The sequence below is a fragment of the Giraffa tippelskirchi genome, chromosome 1, assembly GCF_054371585.1.
Source record: "Giraffa tippelskirchi isolate mGirTip1 chromosome 1, T2T-mGirTip1v1.2.pri, whole genome shotgun sequence".
Taxonomy (NCBI): domain Eukaryota; kingdom Metazoa; phylum Chordata; class Mammalia; order Artiodactyla; family Giraffidae; genus Giraffa; species Giraffa tippelskirchi.
Window position 1 is genome coordinate 27,202,429 of NC_137275.1, and position 22,083 is coordinate 27,224,511.

Here is a 22,083-nt window from a genome sequence, read left to right on the forward strand (position 1 = left end):
TGATTTCGGTATTGACCATCTGGTGATGTCCATGTGTAGAGTCTTCTCTTGTGTTGTTAGAAGAGGATGTTTGCTATGACGAGTGCATTCTCTTGGAAAAACTTATTAGCCTTTGCCCTGCTTCATTCTGTACTCCATGGCCAAATTTGCCTTTTACTCCAGGTATCTCTTGACTTCCTACTTTTGCATTACAGTCCCCAATAATGAAAAAGAAATCTTTTTTGGGTGTTAGTTCTAGAAGATCTTGTGGGTCTTCATAGAACCAATCACCTTCAGCTTCTTCAGTATTACTGGTCGAGGCATAGAAACTTGGATTACTGTGATGTTGAATGGTTTGCCTTGAAAACGAACAGAGATCATTCTGTCATTTTTGAGATTGCATCCAACTACTGCATTTCAGACTCTTTTATTGACTATGATGGCTGCTCCATTTCTTCTAAGGGATTCCTACCCACAGTAGGAATGGTCATTTGAGTTAAATTCACCCATTCCAGTCCATTTTAGTTCACTATTTCTTAAAATGTCAATATTCACTCTTGCCATCCCCTGTTTGACCACTTCCAATTTGCCTTGATTCATGGACCTAACATCCCAGGTTCCTATGCAATATTGCTCTTTACAGCATTGGACTTTTCTTTCATCACCAGTCACCTTCACAACTGGGGGTTGTTTTTGCTTTGGCTCCATCTCTTCATTCTTTCTGGAGTTATTTCTCCACTGATCTCCAGTAGCATATTGGGCACATACCGACCTGGGAAGTTCATCTGTCAGTGTCCTATCTTCTTGCTTTTTCATACTGTTCATGGGGTTCTCAAGGCAAGAATACTGAAGTGGTTTTCGATTCCCTTCTCCAGTGGACCACATTTTGTCAGAACTCTCCACCATGACCCGTCCATCTTGGGTGGCCCTACACAGCATGGCTCATAGTTTCACTGAGTTAGACAAGGCTGTGGTCCATGTGATCAGATTGGTTATTTTTCTGTGATTGCAGTGTCAGGCAGGTTCTTTACTACTTGCACCACCTGGGAAGCTCCTACCCTCATGGGGCTGTCTCCTAAAAAAGGGAAACTGTCAGTGTGTAGGATAAGTATTAAACAACATGCACTATGAGATGCTGAAAGATATGAAGAATAAAAATAAAGCTGGAAAGAGAGTAATGATCACTGGGGTTGGAGATCCATGAGTTATGATTTCATATAAGATGGCCAGGAAAGGCCTCAGGGAGGAGGTAGCCTTGGGAGAAAAGCCTGAAGGAGGTGAGTGAATAAGCTGTGTTGGTATCTAGCTGGGAGGCTTCCAGGAAAGGGGATGCTAAATTCACAGCCTTGAGGCAGTTACATGCCTGAAAGAGTGGAGGAAGCCAGTGTGGAAAGTGAAATAAGAAGGACAGTAGGAGAAGGTGAGGTCAGAGATACAATGGGGCCAGGATATATAGGGCCTCATAGGCCACTGAGACTTTGTCTTTGCCACTTACAAGATGAGAAACCATTGAAGAATATTGAGTACATGAGTTCCTGGATCAGTCTGGTTACTCTGTTAAGGACAGACTGAAGAGGAGAAAAGAGTAGGAGCAGAGAAATTATTGAGAAACTTGGAGTCCAGAGTAGAGACGATAGTGGCTTGGACCAAGGTGACAGTGGTAGAGATAGGGGGAAAAATTATCAGATTCTGGGTATATTTTGAAAGGAAAGACAATAGAAAATCCTGAATGATTAGATGTGGGGTATAAAAATAATTAAGAATGAAACCAAGGATTGGGTCTAGAAGAATGGAATGAACACTTTCTGACCTATAAAGACTACAAGAGGAGCATGTTTGGGATAGAAGATCAGGAGTTCAGTACTAAACATGTTCTTTTTGAGAATGACTAATATCACCAAGGGGATAAGTATGAGCAGAGAAGATTCAAGGTCCAAGGGTAGAAAAGAGTGAAATGAAGTAGGAAAAGTAGAAAACAAGAAGGCAAGGCATTGGATGAAAAGTGGGCAGAAGGAATGTGGGCACAGAATGGAGAGGAGGAGCAGCAATATAGTGGGTATGTATATAAAGCACTACTTTGTGATGTCAATGTAGCTAACATTTTGGTGGAGATACAAGAAGGAAGTTGAGGAAATGGGAAATTGAAATGAAAGACAAATTAATCTTTGAAGTGCAGATGGCTGATAATGAAAGTGAGAGAAGGTAACATCTGTATAAAACCAAAAGTGAGAGAGACAGAAAGATCCTAGAGAGAAGTAAGACAGACATTGTTAAAAGTACCTGAAAGATGATAGTTTGGGAAGAGAAAACGGTGATAAAAGGATGTGAATGATCTGCAGGAGAAGCAGGAAGCAAATGAGATTCAAGTCAGAGAGATGATGGAGAAGTTGGGAGATGCTGTGAATAAAAGGGAAGAAGCTCACAAGAGGATGGGCAGAACAGGGTAAGAGCCCCTGGACAGCCCCGAGAAAGCCCCCCTCTTTGTGCCTCTTTCCCCCAAATTTACAGAAGCACCAAAGTTGTCTCCAGAGATATAGCCCTGAGTCTACACCACTGTTTCTTTGTGCATAAATACCTTCCATGCAGCGTAAGTTTAACTAACCAGGAAAGCACATTTACCATACCAGGAGAGAAGTTCCAAGGAGAAACATAACACAGCATAAGAGAAGAATGTACAAACCCATGTACATATTTTACTGTTATTCAACTCTGCCTAACTCAGGTTAGTCTGTGAAATCGTGATCCTTACCCCCCAACCAAGCCAGGGCATCACTAAACCACACCTGGGGCCACCTCTCAGTCTGAAACTACAATAATTTTCTTTTCATTTTCTTCAGCTATACAGCTGCTCTTCACCTCCTGAATTCCTGAGGAAGTAAGGTCCTTTCTCACTCACACCTTTAGACTTACTCTTGTTGTTTAGTTGCTAAGCCATCCGACTCTTTTGCGACCCCATGAACTGTAGCCCACCAGGCTCCTCTGTCCATGGAATTTCCGGGTAAGAATACTAGAATGGGTTGCCATTTCCTTCTCCAGGGAATCTTCCCGACCTGGGGATCGAACCCACATCTCCTGCATTGCAGGTGGATACTTTACCGTTGAGCCACCAGGGAAGCCCAGAACCCCTGTCACGAGATTACAATACTCTCTAAACAGGCACCACCTAACCCAAATAGCAATCCAAAGTCCCCTTCTGCATTCACTGGTCTCTCTCTGAACTAGGATGCCTCTTCCTCGACAAAACCTCAAGACAAATGTCATAGAGAAGCCCCAGTGCCCTCCCTAACTCCTGTCTGCTCTGAGGGGCAGTCCTGTTCTTCCCAGTCCTGCTACTTGTACACATGTGTTTCTCTTTATTCTCAGCCTTGAATCATCTGTTTCTCTAGAACAGCTTCCTTCCACCTTCATGAAACTCTTTGTTCTCTTCTAAATTGATGTATGTCAATCTCATTTGTATCTTAATGATAACTTCTCCTCCTGGACATCATGTTCCTTTTATTCATCTGTCTAATCACCATATGAATATCAAGAATTTCACTGAAATTAACACCTGTTCCATACTCTGGTGGTCACCAGGTCAACTTTTGGTTCCTTTATAATATTTAATTTTCCAGAGTCAGTTCCTTCCTTTTTTCATGAAATCTTCCATGAACTGCATTAAGATTTTAATTAGCCCATTAATTACTTGTGTATTTGTTCTTTTAAAATATTTCCTGATTATGGAAGTATGATTATTTTATAAATTATTGTTTTTATATATTTATTTCATAAACTGAGAAAATATAGAAACATATAGACTGAAAGAATAAAAATTATCCATAATTTTACTACTCAAAAAAGAAAATGAGTTTAATTTTGTCATGTTCCTCATCTGCTAAGGATTCTATTTTATACAGTTGAGATTATACTGTATCTTGTTTTACACACCTGGCATTATCAATATTTCCCCATACAATTAAAATAATCTTCCTGAAGATGATTTTAATGACATTATATCACTCAACAGCATATAATATGTCATAATGTAATCATTCCTTTAATTTTACCCTCAAGATGGCTCCAATATTTTGAATACACTAGAACTAGTTCACACAGAAGTAGAATTACTGAATCAAAGTATACAAGTAAATCTAATATTATTGTTACAGATTAGCTTTCTAAAAATGCTTGATGAGCCTTCTCTCCCACCAACAGCTTAAGGCTGCCTGCCTTGTCTCATAATAGGTGCTTGGTTTCCCAAGGTAGAATGTAAACCCTTTGAAGGTAGTATTTTTTGCATCCTCTTTCCCAAGGTGAGATACCTAGGTGACTTTGATACATGAGATGATTTTAGGTTAAAGATAAATAATTGGTTTTTATTTAAACACTTATGGAAAATATTAGAAAAATATAATTACCACATGAAGTCTTTGATTCCACAAACATTATTTCTCAGCACAAATAAAAGCTTACTTAAAAGGAGAATCAACTAAGCAACTTAGTTGGGTGTCAGTCACTCAAAACCACAGAGTTCTAGCAATAAAAAATACCTATCCTGAAGCACATGCCATCAGAACACTCTCACTTTATAATGTGTTATATTTTTAAATTTTATTCTTCAAATAAGACTGAAAATTTAAAAGGAAAGAGTGGTGCTTCATATATAATTCTGAAAATATGAACTCAATAAATAATACATGATTGTTGAGTAAATATGTAAAAAAAAGTCAACTAGAAAAATATTAAGTGACAACATATGATACTTGGGAGTTGGTAAACTCATAAAAGCAGTACATGAGTAATTATTTTGAACAGCACAGCCGTAGCCCTCAGCCATAATGGAGCAATCACTTTCCCACAAAGTAGCCTTAAAGTCAGTATTTTGTAATTTTTTTAATCTCTGAAAATATTTTTATAAATACATTCTAATAATTAGGAATATAAGGGAGAAAGAAAACTAACCATATTTGAGAGCTTATATGCACTCCCATTTTATAACTGGTCTATAACCAAATATGGGCTTCCTATGTGGCTAAGTGGTAAAGAATCCACTGGTAATGCAGGAGACACAAGAGACTCAGGTTTGATTCCTGGTTCAGAAGATCCCCTGGAGTAGGAAATGGCAACCTGCTCCAGTAGTATGGCCCTGGAAAATTCCATGGACAGAGGAGCCTGGTGAGCTACAGTCCAGGGGGTTGCAAAGAGTTGGACACGACTGAGTGACTAAGCACAGGTCATGATGAAATACGTCACAATGAAACCACATATTTGGGGGAGGACATTTCTGAAGAAGTGTCTGGATTTCTGGCGACCCTTATTTTGCATCGAATTTTGAGTTGACTAAATTAGAGACTTGCAGTTTATCTTCTATAGGCTAGAGCCCCTTTCAGGCCCTGGTATCCATCTATTATTGGCATTCTACATGGTAAAGTAACACAGCTTTTACACAAATGCCAGATGAGAAAATAGTGTTTCTCAAAATGTAGTCACGGGCCACCTGCCTCCTGATTAAGATATTTGTTAATAAGGCAGATGCAGTGGTCCACCCCAGTGTTAATCAGGTGACTTAGATGCAGTACTGAATTCTAGAAACTACTGCTTAGAGGAGGAAAGGATTAAAGTTTGAGAATTTCTGGCCACCAGAAATAAATTTCTGGAATTCAGGAAAATCTTTACAAAATAGTCACCAGAAATTATAGTGATAACATCCAACTTGTCATAAACCTGACGAACACCTCCATTCATTTACTCACTTAAAGTAGTTATTCAGCTCCCACTCTGCAACAGGCATTGTTCTGGCAAACAAGGCAGGAGTCACCAACTTATTAAGGGATGTTTATTTTCATGCAGAGAAATACATGAAAATGATGAAGACTAGTAGAAAAAAGAGTCCTTAATGAAAATTTTGCTTTCAGCAGATTTCATGAGAACTGTATATGATCTGTGAAATAGGAGATCTTGAAGCACAGTAAGCAATATAACATTTACGTCTTAGTACTGGATAAGAATTCTCTGAGTTTGGAAACTTCTCTGAGTGAAGGGCGTTGGCAGAAGTTAACTTCATGTTCAAGTAACTAAGGTTCCAGTTGGTATTTCCTTGCCTGGGGTTATTGCCGCTCTGTTGTTTCACCTGGTAAATATTCTAAGTGAGTTGAGTCGTTAAAAAAAAAAATGGTTCCATTTGGTTGCTTTCAAAGTGCTTTCATTTCAGGTATAGGCTGAAATCTGGGCATTTTAGGGGTGAGTAAATGCCTATCCTTAATTTGAAAAAAGATGTTCAAATCCAGTTTTAGGATATAGATCAGATTTCACCCTCAGAACTTGCTAGATTTTTTCTCCTCCTACTTAGGAACCTAATACAAACCCTTGCAGGCTGCCGCTTTTCCAAAAGCGGTCACAAGGCACGTGTGCATTCCTGTCCTTACCAACTAACTTTAATTAGCATGATGTAATAAATTTTAGCAGAAAGTACATCATTCCAAACAGTTTCTTTTTCCAAGGGTGTTGGCCGGCACCGTTTGTTGAAACAAAGAAACCAGCCACCTACACCTCTGAGCACAAGTTCAGCACAAAGGGCCAGGTGTTCCTGAGGCTGCCTCCTACCTGGCCAGCAGAGCCAGAGGGCCATGTTTGCCCAGGTCTCGTGGCCAGAGTCTTCTCTGGATCAAAGGAACTGGAACAAACACTGCGAGCCCCAGTGTGCCCTGCGCTAGGTGTTAAAGAGTGGGCACCACTGGACTTTTGTCTTTAAGAAAGCAGAAGAGATCCCTCCCTAACATATTTTTATAGGAGTGAGGATTTTAAAATGAGCCAAGAAAAAAGTTTGAGACATAGGTAGGACCATCTCCTTTAAAACTGAAGAATATTTTTTCTCTGTGGGAGTTTTCTTTTTTTTTTAATTTATGTAAAAAATTTCCATTATTCATGTTTGGTGGCCTAGTAAAAATACTATTTCTCTTTTTATTAAGAGAAACTGGATATCACAGTTTCACAAAAAGGTCAGTAATGTCACTCCCAGACAGGTGGAAATGGTCATTCAGCTTTATATCAGATATTTTTCAATGAGTGTATGTATATTGTTAACAGTCATTGAGTATACCAAGAGGATTGTTATTCGTGGTAACATTTATCTACTCCACATTTTACTATTTGATCACTTTGGTCCATTAAAAAGCAAGATCACCTGTCTGCCCAATACACACTGAATATGCTTCAGTAGACAGTCTGATGAAGTCAAAATTCAAAGACTCTAAAAATAGGTAACAGAGTTTACTTGAATTTCTGGTCATGTTAGCTACACTGGAAAAAGATCATTCCTCTCTAGGGTTTCCCTAGTTGTCCAGTGGTTAAGAAGCTGCCCTGCAATGCACGGGACACCAGTTTGATCCCTTGTCCAGGAAGTTCCCACATGCCACAACTTCTGAGGCTGCATTCCGGAGCCCAAAAGCCACAACTACTGAGCCCACATACAATGAGAAGCCCACACACTGCAACTAGAGAAAAGGCCCCAAGAGCAGCAACTACAGAGTCCACAGGCAGCCACTACTGAAGCCCGAGTGCCCTAGGGCCCATGTTCTACAAGAGAAGCCACCGCAATGAGAAGCCTGTGCACTGCGACTAGGGAGTAGCCCCCACTCTCCGCAGCTAGAGAAAAGCCTGTGAGCAGCGACAAAGGCCCAGTGCAGCCAAAAATTAATTAATTAGTTAATATAAAAAATTATTCCTCTTTAAAAGGTGGTCAGGATTCAGTTTTCTGTATTTTATTCCCTAAGCAAATAATTACTAAGAGCGCACCATGAGCCAGATGCTGTACTAGAAGCTTAGAAGCTGGGGTAGCAATTCTGAATGCAAACAGACCAGAGCCCTGCTTTCACGGAGGTTGTAGTCTGAAGCCATAAATCTCCAACTTTTGAGCCTTCATCAGAGTCACTGGAGAGCTTGGTAAAATAAAGATTGCTGGGCCTCATTCCCAGAGTCCCTGATTCAGGAGGTCTGGGGTGGCTCAGAATCTACCTGCCAATGCAGGAGATGCAGGAGACATAGGTTCGATCCCTGGGTCAGGAAGATCCCCTGGAGGAGGTAATGACAACCCGCTTCAGTATTCTTGCCTGGAAAATCCCATGGACAGAGGAGCCTGACGGGTTACAGTCCATGGGGTCGCAAAGGGTCACACATGACAGCACACGTGCATGAGCATTTGCACATATGACAAGGGCCCGGGTGGTACCAATGTTACTGCTCTCAGAATCACGGTGAGAACCACAGCTCTAGAAGCCTGATTCAGAAGCCAAAGAACCCTTATTCTCTGAGAGAATAAGGATCTAGTGTAAACAGGGAAGGCCAGAGATCTGAAGGAGGATCAAGCTAACAAGTTTAAGGAAGTCAGTGGGAGACCGCTCCTGATACAGGGGACCAGCCCAACATCCTCAAGCCCAGAGAGAGCACAGAGTTCCAGCAAGTCAGAGTTCCCAGAGTGGTTGAGGTGAAGAACCCAAGGAAAAGCGTGTCTGTCAAAGAGACTAAAGAGGAAGAGAGACCAAGCAGGACTTCACCTGCTGTGATGAGGATCTGAGGTTTTTATACCAAGAGCATTGGAGAGATATTAAAGGATGTTCGGCAAAGCAGATGATTCGCTTACATATGTTCTACATAATGTGGATAGAATGTGGGAGTAGATGGAAGATGCCCAGAATAGAAACAAGGAGGTTGCTTTATATATATATATATTTTTTCCAATATAAGGAAAATCTGTGGTCATAGTCATCGTGGCATTATTGAAGAGCTGTAAGAGCCTGTGGCCCAGGAGAGTCCTGCCTCAGTCTTTAGTTCATGCTCATGTAGGTGGCCTCAGGGATCACTGACCACTTGCTGTGTTTCAGACACTCTAGTGACAGTCCTGATGATCCAAGTGGCTAAAAGACATATCAATAAAAATAATTGAAAGTCTTCATTAACTGAATAGATAGATTATTTCCCCATCTCAAGGGAACAGGGACATCAGACTGTGAAGTCAAGGTAGTGATCGTTGTGTGTGTAGTCAGTCATGTCCAACTCTTTGTGACCCCATGAACTATGGTCTGCCAGGCTCCCCTGTCCATGGGATATTTCAGATAAGAATTCTGGAGTGGGTTGCCATTTCCTCCTCCAGGGGATCTTCCCAACCCAGGGATCAAACCTATGTCTCCTGCATCTCCCACATTGGCAGGCAGATTCTTTACCACTGAGCAACCTGGAAAGCCCAATAAGTACAAAATTCCCTCACTGTTCGTACACAAAGGTTGTCCTTTTACAGTCAGCCTGCAACTGCTCCAATCATGACGGGTATTGTGTGGCACACTTGTGTTTACTTTTTTTTTTCCCCTCAAGTTGATTTTTATTTTTTAAAATTAATTTATTTGTATTAATTGGAGGCTATTTATTTGCGTTTACTTTTTAACTGGCTCTTAAAAAAAAATCTATGGGACATGCATTAGAAAGACTTGAAAGTTTAAATCATGGAAAAATGAAAAGCAAGATCCCAACAGAAACTAGATACCAACCTCACTGTTTCATTCCCTCATCACTACACCCAGCCCCACAGCAAGTCCCATCAGCTCCACATCCAATATCCAACCACCTCTCACCATTGAGTCCAAGTGATCACTGTCTCCTGCCAGGACAACTACAACAGCCTCCTAATCAGACTGCCAGCTACCACTTCCTGGGCCTGCAATCCATTCTCCTAGCAGCCAGAAGGTCTCTTTACAGAGCAGTCACAGCATCATGCTTGAACCCTTCAAAGTTTCCTATCACAGACTCCTTGTCATAAGGAGTCTCTAAGGCCCAATGCAGTTTGGCCTGAAGAATATTTACAGCCTCATCCTGAACCACTCTTCCTTTGTTTGTCTCCTTCAAATATGCCAAGTTTAGTCCTGTACACAGGATATGGCTCTGGCATCTCTTGCTTTGGACTCTCTCTTTGACTCTTCACATGGCCGACTTCTTCCCACTATTCAGTTCAGTTCAGTTCAGTCACTCAGTTGTGTCCGACTCTTTGCAACCCCATGAATTGCAGCATACCAGGCCTCTCTGTCCATCACCAACTCCCGGAGTCTATCCAAACCCATGTCTATCTAGTCGGTGATGCCATCCAACCATCTCATCCTCTGTCGTCCCCTTCTCTTCCTGCCCCCAATCCTACCCAGCATTAGAGTCTTTTCCAATGAGTCAACTCTTTGCATGAGGTGGCCAAAGTATTGGAGTTTCAGCTTCAACATCAGTCCTCCCAATGAACACCCAGGATTGATCTCCTTTAGGATGGATTGATTGGATCTCCTTGCAGTCCAAGGGACTCTCAAGAGTCTTCTCCAACACCACAGTTCAAAAGCATCAATTCTGCGGCGCTCAGCTTTCTTCACCGTCCAACTCTCACATCCATACATGACTACTGGAAAAACCATAGCCTTGACTAGACGGACTTTTGTTGGCAACGTAATGTCTCTGCTTTTAAATATGCTATCTAGGTTGGCCATAACCTTTCTTCCAAGGAGTAAGTGTCTTTTAATGTCAGTTTAATATTTCAGGCCTTCTGATCATCTTTTCTAAAATGCCCTCTTTCTTGTGCTGCATCACAGGATGATATTTTATTGTTCCTATACCTCTTACCCATGTGTAAAATCAGCATATTTCTTTATTTGCTCTTTTTTTTAATCTTCTTTCTCCAGAAAGCAACTCTCATCACTTCAGGGGCTCCATCGGTTTAAATATTGCAGACTTCCTAGCACCTGTTATTTTGTCTGTTACATAGTAATCCTCCAATAAATTTGTGTTGATGATGAGTGAGTATGGGAGAATCAGACTCAAGGAACTAAATTAGGACTTTAGTATTTTGGTTTGACGTGTGTGTGTGTGTGTGTGTGTGTGTGTGTGTGTTAGTTGCTCAATTGTGCCTTACTCTTTGCAACCCCATGGACTGTAGCTGGCCAGGCTCCTCTGTCTGTGGAATTCTCCAGGCAAGAATACTGGAATGCGTTGCCATTCCCTTCTCCAGGGGATCTTCCCAACCCAGAAATCAAATCCGGGTCTCCGGAGTTGCAGGCAGATCCTTTACCGTCGGAGCCACCGGGGAAGCCCTTTGGTTTGATGGATGCTACCCTCAAACACTGTTTCATACCTAGTGGAAGGGTGATTATCTATATCAGGGCTTCTTTCCATTTTAATGCGCATGCAGACTTTCCTGGGGTTCTCGGCTAAAATACTGATTGTGATTTCTAACAAGATGCCTCTCAAGTGTTCAGACAATATTTGGATAGACAGAGTTACCCTTAAGTCTTGTGATAGCTAGAATAATGGCCTCCCAAAGATGTCTACTCCTTAATTCCTTGAACCCATGACTGTTTTCCATTACATTGCAAAAGGGAATTAAGGTTGCCAATGGAATGACAACCTTAGCTGTCAATGGCAGCTAATCAATTGACCTTAAGTTTGGGGGGATTATCCAGATGGGCTCAATATAATCATGTGCTGTGTGCTAAATCACTTCAGTTGTGTCTGACTCTTTGAGACACTGGACTGTAGCCCTCTAGGCTCCTCTGTCCGTGGGGATTCTCCAGACAAGAATATTGGAGTCGGTTGACATGTCCTCCTCCAGAGGAATCTTCCCGACCCAGGTATCGAACCTGAGTTTCCTGTGGCTCCTGCATTGCAGGCAGCCGAGCCACCAGGGAAGCCCCAGAGGTGAGATCCGTCTGGTTATATTACCTTATTGATTAGGTGACTAATGGATTGCAGGAAGCTCCCAGGTCCTTTTTATTATCAGTTGTCAGCATTGACAGAGAGTTAGAGTCTTAAGACAGAACTTCCAGGAAGAATGAGACAAGCCACAGTCACCATTCTCCCAACCACTGGCAGTAATTAATGATACGTGAGCACAGTTGTGAAGGATGTCAGAAAGGGCAGCACTTCAAAGGAAGTCAAGAGAGTTCAGTTCGGGGCTTCCTGATCCTTTTGGTTTTGCATTTTTACTTCAATCGAGAAAGCTTCCTCTGCCCAGCCTCTCAGTATTCAAATGATGGAACCCAATCCTTTCATTTGCAATGGAAATGAATAGCCTACTTTGAGAACTGAGCAAAGTCTCTAAGCAAAGGTTGAAAAGCAGCCTTTTTCCCTCATCTTCTGAGCCAGGAGATGAGGCCAAAGGCAAGAAGAACTGGAGCCAGGCTGCTTATTGAGGAAGGACTGCAGGAGATTGCACTTTCAATTCCAGGATTTGAGCTGACGGTAATGCAGGATAAAGGAAGTTAAGAGAATCTTGCTACTTCTTGCAGATGTCAGGACTATGGAATGATAGTTTGTTTGTCTTGGCAAAGAGCTTAATGATAAGCCTTTACTTGTTCTTTTGTCCTCATATTTCCTGGTTCACCTTTCCAAAAACATACAGGATGCTATATTACATTTTTATGGAATTGAAATTATGAAAACATCGACTGTATTATGCACTTACAATATGGAGTTTGGAAAGCATATAGAACGACAACACTTAAAAAAGTCCCAACCTAAACTCCCAGAAAATGGTCAATTTGCTATTTTACATGTTCATTATGTTGTTTATAAAAATCACTATGAATTAAGTTTTAAATTCAGTTTTTGAAACTGACGTTAAATTGTTAACCTCATTGCTGAAATGTAACATTATGAACAAAATGTGGTGGAGGGGGGTGACTAAATCTGTAAGAGAGCAAGCTAGCATTTTTATTCTGCTTTAATTTTTCATTTCTTTGAAGACACTGTCTTGAATGTTCTAGGTTCCTGCTCTTAAACGTGGCAACACACAAGGCAGGATGCCGTCTCTAGTGCTGTTGTCACTGTGTTGTTCAGTGGCTGCCTGGCCGGGATCCTGAATATTTTTCAGCAAGTCTCCAAAAGGCAGAAATAACACAAACTAAGGAAGCACAGCCATGACCAAATATGCCTTTGTTGACTACATGGGATTGTATTTTCCACTGAGGTTTATTTTGTGGCATGTGGCAGGTTCTGAAATTTGTGTTGGGCTTCCGCATACAAGAGTATTTCTGTTTGCCTTTGTCCAAATTATAGGAATCACATAGTAAAGAATAAGATGGGGTTTTTTGGTTTCCAGGAAGAGGGTTGGAGATCCACTTAGTTATGCTGCAAATCATTACTAAAAGGAGAGGAGAGAACTCACAACTAAAATTTGACTTGCATTCTATCTATGGATGGAGGGCACAACTCACTTCCACCATCATACTGTCCAGTGTCAATACTCATTACAGTTTGTAAAATTAAATGCAAAGTGTTTCTTCTGGCCAACCAGATAGCGTGATAAGATTGAGGAACTCCTTTCTTGCTCAGTCCATTATTCATGACAAACGTCAGAGTGTGGGTAATTCCCATCTGCTGAGCAGATGCCATTCAGACCACAAAGTGCAAAGTACACCTAAGCGTTTTACAGTCAGCTCTGGATCCACTATTACTCATTAAAACTGAGCCAGGAGCCTTAAAGGAACAGGGACCTTTAAAGGGACAGGAGCCCTGGCATCATTTCCCCTATACCTGTCACCCCCATGCTAAGTCTCTCCCTGGTGAGCACTTATCCAGGAGCCGTAATGACTAACTCTGGGTGTCCATCTGCATCTAACAGGGTCCTCTCTCTGCACTGTCATGCACAGTACCAGCTTCTGTACTGGGAAAGCTTATGATTCTATGTGTTCATTTAGTTAGAAGTCCAGTTTATATGGAGGCTTGTTATTCCTTAGTTTTGTAAAAACACTATTCATGTTATATACTGTGTAGTAGTGTTTTTTTTTTTAATCCTTGTGATATATTATGATACAGTATTCCATGTTTGGAAAACCAAGCTTTTCTTAGAAAATCAATTTACATATCACACATAAAGTCTGGCTTCCCTGATGACCCAGCGGTAAAGAATCCGCCTGCCAATGCAGGAGGCATGTGTTCGATCCCTGGTTTGGGAAGATTCCCCTGGAGGAGGAGATGGCAACCCACTCTAGTATTCCTGCCTGAGAAATCCCACGGACAGAGGAGCTACAGTCCATGGGATCACGAAAGAGTCGGACACAACTTAGTGACTATACCACCACCACAAAAAGTATACAGGTTGTTTGTATCATGTCAACTTCTTGGGTGTCCCTATGTCTTCTAGATGTGACAGATTTGTAAGCTGAGAAGACTGGATAGGGAATCCATTTCTTATCACCCATTTAATTGTTTTGTTAAGACAACTGAATAGTTGCTAAACAGTCTGGTCTAGGCTGGGTGGAGAATTCTCTGGGGCTGAAAGAAAAAGGTACATAAATTATTTTTTCCCTTTTGTTATGAGGTAGGGAGATCCATCAGTTCAGTTCAGTTCAGTCACTCAGTCGTGTCTGACTCTTTAAGACCCCATGAACCTCAGCATGCCAGGCCTCCCTGTCCATCACCAACTCCCGGAGTTTACTCAAACTCATGCCCATTGAGCCGGTGATGCCATCCAACCATCTCATCCTTTGTCATCCCCTTCTCCTCCTGCCCTCAATTTTTCCTAGCATCAGGATCTTTTCCAATGAGTCAGCTCTTCACATCAGGTGGCCTAAGTATTGGAGTTTCAGCTTCAGCATCAGTCTTTCCAATGAATACCCAGGACTTATCTCCTTTAGGATGGACTGGTTGGATCTCCTTGCAGTCCAAGGGACTCTCAAGAGTCTTCTCCAACACCACAGTTCAAAAGCATCAATTCTTCGGCACCCAGCTTTCTTTATAGTCTAACTCTCACATCCATATATGACTGCTGGAAAAAGCATAGCCTTGAGGTCCATAGGTAACATTTAAGTTAAATCCTAAAAAATATGTTGAAATTGCTATTGACAAGTCACCATATATATTAAATAAGTGTCCCCTTTCCTGGCTAGGGACTACTTAGATAACACTTTAGTGATTGTCTTTGGATTTCTTAAACCAAATAATTCCTATATCATTTTTAGGTCTCTTCTAAACTTCAGAGTCTTCTGTATACAAGGTACATTTGATCACCTTTCTACAGAACTTAGCCTTGACCCTTCACCCCAATGCCGTTGCAGTATTTCCACTCATTTTGCTGCCTTCATGTTTTTTACCTTGAAATCTGGATGGCTCAGTAGGTAAAGAATCTGCTTATAATGCAGAAGACACAGGAGATGTGGGTTCCATTCCTGAGTCAGAAAGATCCCTTGCAGAAGGATATGGCAACCCACTCCAGTATTCTTGCCTGGGAAATCCCATGCACAGAGGAGCCTGGCAGGCTATAGTCCATGGGGTTGCAAAGAGCTAGACATGACTGAGCAAATGTCTAGTTAATCTACCCTGTCTGTTATAAGTTCCCTAGTGGTCCTTAGGAGCATCATATCTTTCTCTACCTGAAAGCTCCAGTAACTGCCCATTCCCTGCAGGGTGAATTCTAAACTTCTTTAAAAGGTTCACAAGCTTCTTACCTGCTTTTTCCTACTTTACCATACCCCATCCTAAATGTCCTGTTCTCAGAATCAATTTTTTGAGCTTTCTCCACAAAAGCTATGGAAATATCTAGAAGGTCCCTGTTAATACTTTCTTTGCCTGGTAAGCTCCTCACATTCTTCTTGCTTATTCCTTTGCCTCCAAAGTGCAAAACAGGCAGCATCAATTCCTTGAAGCTCTCACTCATCCTCAGAGTGTGACTGAGACCTCTCTATTGTGTTCACACAGCAAGTGTGTGAATGAATGACCATTAGGACAGGTCTTCTCTTAGAGGACAAAATTTGAACCATTCATCAGATAAAAAATGATTAACTTGACAATAATTTCTTCAGTTCCTTGTGGACTGGTTGCCCAAAAAAGTTGAATTAGAATATTGTAGGCTATATTGTATTCCCAGTATTGTGTTAGGTCCATTGTTTCATCAGGTGCATACACTAATCATCTTTAAAAAGTTACTCAGGTAAGGTCCACAGGATGAAAATGTGATGAGGTTTTAAAATTTGGAATGCATTCACCATTACTATAGCTGTTCACCTAACTTCTGAATTTTCTAATTCTTCACTTTATTGCACCATTAACTTACCCAATTTTATCCCAACATGATTCTACCAAACTCTTCCCTTCTTCTGCATGCCAAAATCCTTCAAAGTGCCATTGTGGCATCAGAAAGATCCTGCCTGTGGTGAGGAAAATATGTAAGATATCTGTGGTATTCAGTTACCTTGTGTCACACACAGTTTATTGGTTGACCAAATACCTCAGTAAAGGATCAGATAATATGTATTTTAGGCTTCGTGGACCATATGGTTTGTGTCACAATCACTCAGCTCTGCAATTATAGAAGGAAAGCAGCTACAGACAATTAGCAAACAAATTAGTGTGGCTGTATTCCAATAAAATTTATTTATAAAAACTGGTGTCCTGGGAACCAGTTTGCGGACTCCCTGGGTCATATGGAGACTTATTTCCGAGGAGAAAGATTTAGTCTTGTTCTTTTCAGATATAGAAACATTTTCCAAAAAGCTTGCTCCCAGAGAATAATCTTTCTGATTAAACATGGTCCTGAGGTAAATACTTTGAAGGATACTGTACCATTCCTTATCATGCAGTTTTATCAGAAACAGAAGCTGAGGGAGTAAGATTATGTAAAAATTCATTTGCTTGTATTACAATTCTCACAGCTTAGCATATCAGGATTTGCATCCCAAGTGAACTGGAAATTTCCATATGCCACCCTGGCACCATAATGAAAGCTATAAAAGTGTTTATGCTCTTTACCAGTATGTTAGTTTTTAGGAACTATCCCACAGCAATGACTTCAACAAAATAAAATCCCTTGTGTGCTCAGTGATATTTAGAACAGAAATATTCGTCAACACGTCAATTCGTCAATTCTAAAGTAAGCCAGTTGGGAAATGGTACAGTAGCATAAAGTAATTCTGTAGAAAATTTTTTGTGGTGTTTGTGTGGAGTATATTGATCCTTGGAAATAGGTACGTTAAAAATACAAGTGAAAAAGTCAAATGGAAAGTATGTTTACATGATCTCAAACATAAAAATCAATATACATGAATTCTGTCAATCAGTATTCATAAGAGCCTATCATGAGCAAGGCTATGCTCTAATCACTGGGAAGACAGCAATGAATAAAACAGACCAAAATCCCTGCCCTCATGGAGGCAGGATTCTTATGGGAGGGAGACAGATGTTAAAGATCAAAGGGATTTTAGCAATTACTATACCTGAAAATTTAATATCATGAGCTATCTCCCACTTAAAACTGATGATATAAAAGAACTTCTCAAAAAAAAAAAAAAGAACTTTTCACCCTTTGATATGTTTAGTTTTATTTTCTGAATAATATCTTTTCTGATCATTTCATTCAACCAGTATTTGTTGAGTTCTTACTATTTGCCACGCTCTCTTGCAGGCACCTGAAATATAGCATGAACAAAATATAAAAACATGCTTATTCTCTTGGAGCTACAGTCTAGTGGAGGAGACAGAATGTTAGGTAAATAAGTAGAATATATACAAGGTTAGATGGTGACCAAGGGGCAGAGGTAAGGAGGAAAGCAAGATATGAATGTTGGGAGGAGGCAAATTTTCAGATTTGGTTATAAAGAAGGACTCTTTGAGAAGGTGACTTTGGAGGAAATAGTTAAAAAAAATGAATGCAGGACAGTGTGATAGCGGGCTGAAGGTCATTCTGGATAAAGTTTCAGCAGGTACAAAGGCCCTGGGGTGAGAATGTGCCTGGAGTACTCAAGGAACATCAAGGAGGTCAGCGGCTAGAGTACAGTAAGTGAAGGAGAGAGAAGCAGAAATGAGGTGGAAGGTGTAACATGAACCAGATCAAAGCTGGCCTTTGAAGTTGTTAGAAGAATATTGACTTTTATTGTAATAATGAGAAATACTGAAGAGTTCTGAGCAAAGGAGAGAGGTTATTAGGTTTACAGGAAAATTACTCCTGCTGTTGAGAATAGACAACAAATACAGGGAGGCTTTTAAGAGATTGCTGCCATAATCCAGGTGAGAGAAGGTAGCTTAAACCAACAGGGTGACAGAGGCCAGAAGGGGAGGTGGATGAGACAAGCATCTTGAGCCATAGTGGCCCAAAGGGAAGGATGGAGGTGTGGCAGGAACCAGTGTTCCCACTACCAGGGCCTACCTGCCATAAAGGTGAGATGCTTGGGAGCAACGACGGCTCCTGAACCGGTGCTGGGCCCACCGCTCCCCCCACCCCGCAGCGGGTAGCACAAGGTCAGGCACATACTAGTTGATGAACTTAAGTTGATTAAATTGTTGTAAAACAAAAATGGAAATGTGAAACAAAATCTACTTTACGGCTGTCTCCTACTACAGAATACTCTCCTCACTGCTTTGTCTGGAGTTATTTTCCATCCTTTGGTTATTTATTTATCTTTCTTTTATGAAAATATTTTTATTTTAGTTGCTAGCTGTCAAAATAAAACTAACTCAAAATTGAAAAAAAAAGAAACTGGAAGACCTTGACAACAGAGGTGACAGTAGGGAAAAAAAAAAAATGAAGTCATCTCAAATCTTACCTACCTAGTATAAATATATTGGTGTATATACTTCAGAATTGTTTTTGTGTTTTTTGACTGTGTCACATGGCTTGTGGCATCTTAGTTCCCCAACCAGGTACCAAACCTGGGCCCTCAGCAGTGAAAGCCTGGAGTCCTAACCACTGAACTGCCATGGAATTCTCTTTTACTCTAGAATTTTAGACAAAGAATATTTTTAAAAGTCAGTTTGTTACTGTCAGATAAAGAGAATCTATATTTAAACCAGGTAGAAAATGACTCCTTCCTTGTTTATCAAGAAAATCTTTCAAAACAGCACATAAATTAGCACACATTATATATGCAAAACTATGAGTCTATATATAGGTTTTTTTCCCCACATAGGGAAGCCAAAGCTTTCATCAGGGTTTCAAAGGATACTGTGATTTAAACAGGTTGAGAACCACTGCTTTAGATTTTATATTCAATTCAAACTTTTGCAGCCAGTCATTTCTTCATTACAGAAAATTTTGAAGAACTTTTAAAAAATCAAATTCAACTTGGAAATTATTAATACATATCTCCACCAAGGGAAAATAACCATCTGAAGGTCAGATTTTGTTTGTTTTACTTTGGTTATTCATTTATGAATTAACACCTTCAACATTTGGTGATGTCCTAAGAAGGCTTCAGCTTTCAATGACTTTCATTAAAATGACAGAATAGTAAAGATTCCATTGAACCATTTCATTCTATCTCATACCTTTATGAGTTGAAAGCATCATTATTGCCTTTTACCATTAAAGAGTCTAAGACTGACTGTAAGTGAATGTAATTTATTTTTCAGGGAACAACTGAATTCTTTACTGAAGACCTATAACATCTTTTATAGGAACCAGAAAAATCTGCATATTTTATATGGACAGGTAAGCTCGTCAAAGAAATGCAATACACTTTGAAAGTGAAAGTCGCTCAGTCCGATTCTTTGCGAGTATAGTCCATGGAATTCTCCAGGCCAGAATACTGGAGTGGGTAACCTATCCTTCTCCAAGGCATCTTCCTGACCCAGGAATTGAACTGGGGTCTCCTTCATTGCAGGAGGATTCTTTACCAGCTGAGCTACCAAGGAAACCCCAAAACTACAAGTTTTCTGAGAGTAGGCTGCATCTGCTGTATTGCCAGCCAGCACCCAGGGAGGCTTCTGGCACATGTATGTGTGTGTTAGTCATTCAGTCATGCTGTTTTATGACCCCCATGGACTATAGCCCACCAGGCTCCCCTGTCCATGGAATTCTCCAGGCAGGAATATTGGAATGGGTAAGCCATTTCTTCTCCAGAGGATATTCCTGACCCAAGGATCGAACCTGGGTCTCGTGCATTGCAGGCAGATTCTTTACTAGCTGAGCCACCAAAGAAGATTGATTCACAGGAAAAAAAAAACTTCTGTAAGAGTACGGAGAAGTCAGGATAAGTTGGAGTCCATAATACAAATGGTCTGGGAAAAACAGGTGAATAATTTTAGTTTTAGACTATACTGAAAATCCTAGTCCTAAAACATCTGTAAATTTCTAAGTATTTTTTTGGAATGGGAGAACATTTAAAGTAACTTTAATGACATATTTGCTTTCTACTTTAAAACAGAGTATGAATATCTTTTGAACAGCAATTCCACTAGAACTCTACCTACAAATAATTCAGCAAAGTCTTGAATCTAGCAAGCATTTTTAAGGGTACAACTATCAGGCTACTGTACCAACTGACCTTAGATTTTCTTTAATACGTTATTCTCTACAGGTCTCCCCACTCAGTCTTGTATCCTAATGGGACTCACTTCACATCTTTACAATATCTTCCTGGTCCTAGGGGACATTAGAACTGTCTTCAGATGTGATGGTACAGCATTGACTTTATGCCACCCTGGGCATTTGGGACAGAAGGAAATTTATAAACCTCTTTGGCCTTTACTACTTTCATGCACTGGAGGAGGAAATGGCAACTCACTCCAGTATTCTTGCCTGGAGAATTCCAGGGACAGAGGAGCCTAGTGGGCTGCCGTCTATGGGGTCGCACAGAGTCGGACACGACTGAAGCGACTTAGCAGCTGCAGCAGCAGCAGTGAGCCTAAATGATTTAGTTTGATCAGACATTTCAATTCCCTTCCCAAATGTGATTTTCTACAGAAGCAGGAAGTAGCTAATCCTTTTATAAAGAAATGGGCCTAAGTTTTCTAAATGGCTTAATTTAAAATTATTTCAATAATGTCCTATATCTTAGATCAGTAAAATGCATAACTGTAAAAATATAAACTTTAGGAAAAGATCAAAACTTTAAGGAAATTACTTTAGATTGTAATTCAATAGTTTCCATGTTTCCTTTAGGAAAATTTTGAATTTTGATGTGACAAGCATATAAATTGAGGCATGTCCTTCCTATTCTGTGAATTGGTGTTCAATTTACAAAAGTCATTTGATTTTTTAAAATAAAGTCTGTGTCTTACATAATTTTTTAAACTGCATGAATTAGAGTATATAGTGAGAATATCAGACTGCTTAATCTTTTCATCTTTACTTGCTGACAATAAAATTAGAATCCAGAATTTTCCAAGTCTCTGACTTAGTCATAGTGATGGACATGGTTCAAAGGGGCAGTGCATGGAATAACATCAGCTTTCTTAATCTCTGATTAATTAATGCAAAGACCATTTATTGTTTATAACACAGCAGACACTGTTCTAAAAGCTAGAGACAGCAATGAATAAACCAGAGAATGTCCTGCATTCATGCTCCTTACATTTTAGTAGATAGAAAAGGAACAAAAAAGTGAAAAAAAAAAAGTGAATTGTGTATTAGAAGGTGAACAGACTGTGGAGGATAGCAAATCAGGGAAGAGGGCTCAGGAATCTAAGTGGATGGATAAAGAAGAACATTTGACCAAAGACTGAAAGATGTCAGGGTGCTAACCTTGCAGAAGTCTGCGGAACATGCATTCTGAGTACAGACAGCAGTCTGAATCAAGGTCCTGAGCCTGGCTGGTGTAACTGAGAAACAGCGGGGAAGCCAGTGCACCAGGAACCTCACAAGAATGAACTAGTAGAGAATAAGGAACCTAAAGAGAGAACTGAGAAGGAGAGGGTACTAGAGCATGTGGGGTCTTGTGGATCACTGTGAAGACTTTAGCTTGTGCTTGAAGCTAGATGAGAAGCCCCTGAGGTGTAGAGATATGATCTAAAGATTCATTTTAAAAGAATCTCTCTAGCTAGTAGGAATACATAGAGGGACAAGAGAAGAATGAGGTAGACCACAGAGACACTACTGCAATAATCTGGCAAACAATGACAATGGCATAGACCAGAATCGTGGTAGCGCACATGGTGAGCATAGCCATATAGGGGATATATTTTTAAGGTCAACCTAATCAGATTGGCTAATGTATTGGTTTGGAGATGTTCAGAATGAAAGAAAGATTAATGGTGACTGTAACAATGATGACCCAAGCAACTGGAAGAATGGGAGTGATATTTAACAAGATGGGGAAGGCTGGGAAAGGAAAACATTTATGAGAGAAATTTCAAGAGTTAACTAGGATCATATTAAATGTGACATCAAGTTTGAAA

General features: G+C 40.4%; 1 protein-coding gene across 6 annotated transcripts in view; it reads left to right on the top strand.

Moving 5' to 3' along the window:
* Window positions 1–22,083, top strand: part of RASSF6 (Ras association domain family member 6) — a 61,195-nt gene that overhangs the window by 16,109 nt on the left and 23,003 nt on the right. For 5 of the 6 annotated variants that reach the window (XM_081499041.1, XM_081499284.1, XM_081499104.1 and 2 more), the window contains one exon: window positions 19,318–19,396. In XM_081499041.1, the coding sequence (XP_081355167.1) occupies window positions 19,318–19,396 (79 nt within the window). Of the gene's footprint in view, window positions 1–15,030; window positions 15,093–19,317; window positions 19,397–22,083 lie in introns of those variants that run through there. The other variant, XM_081499370.1, reaches the window with a different exon arrangement.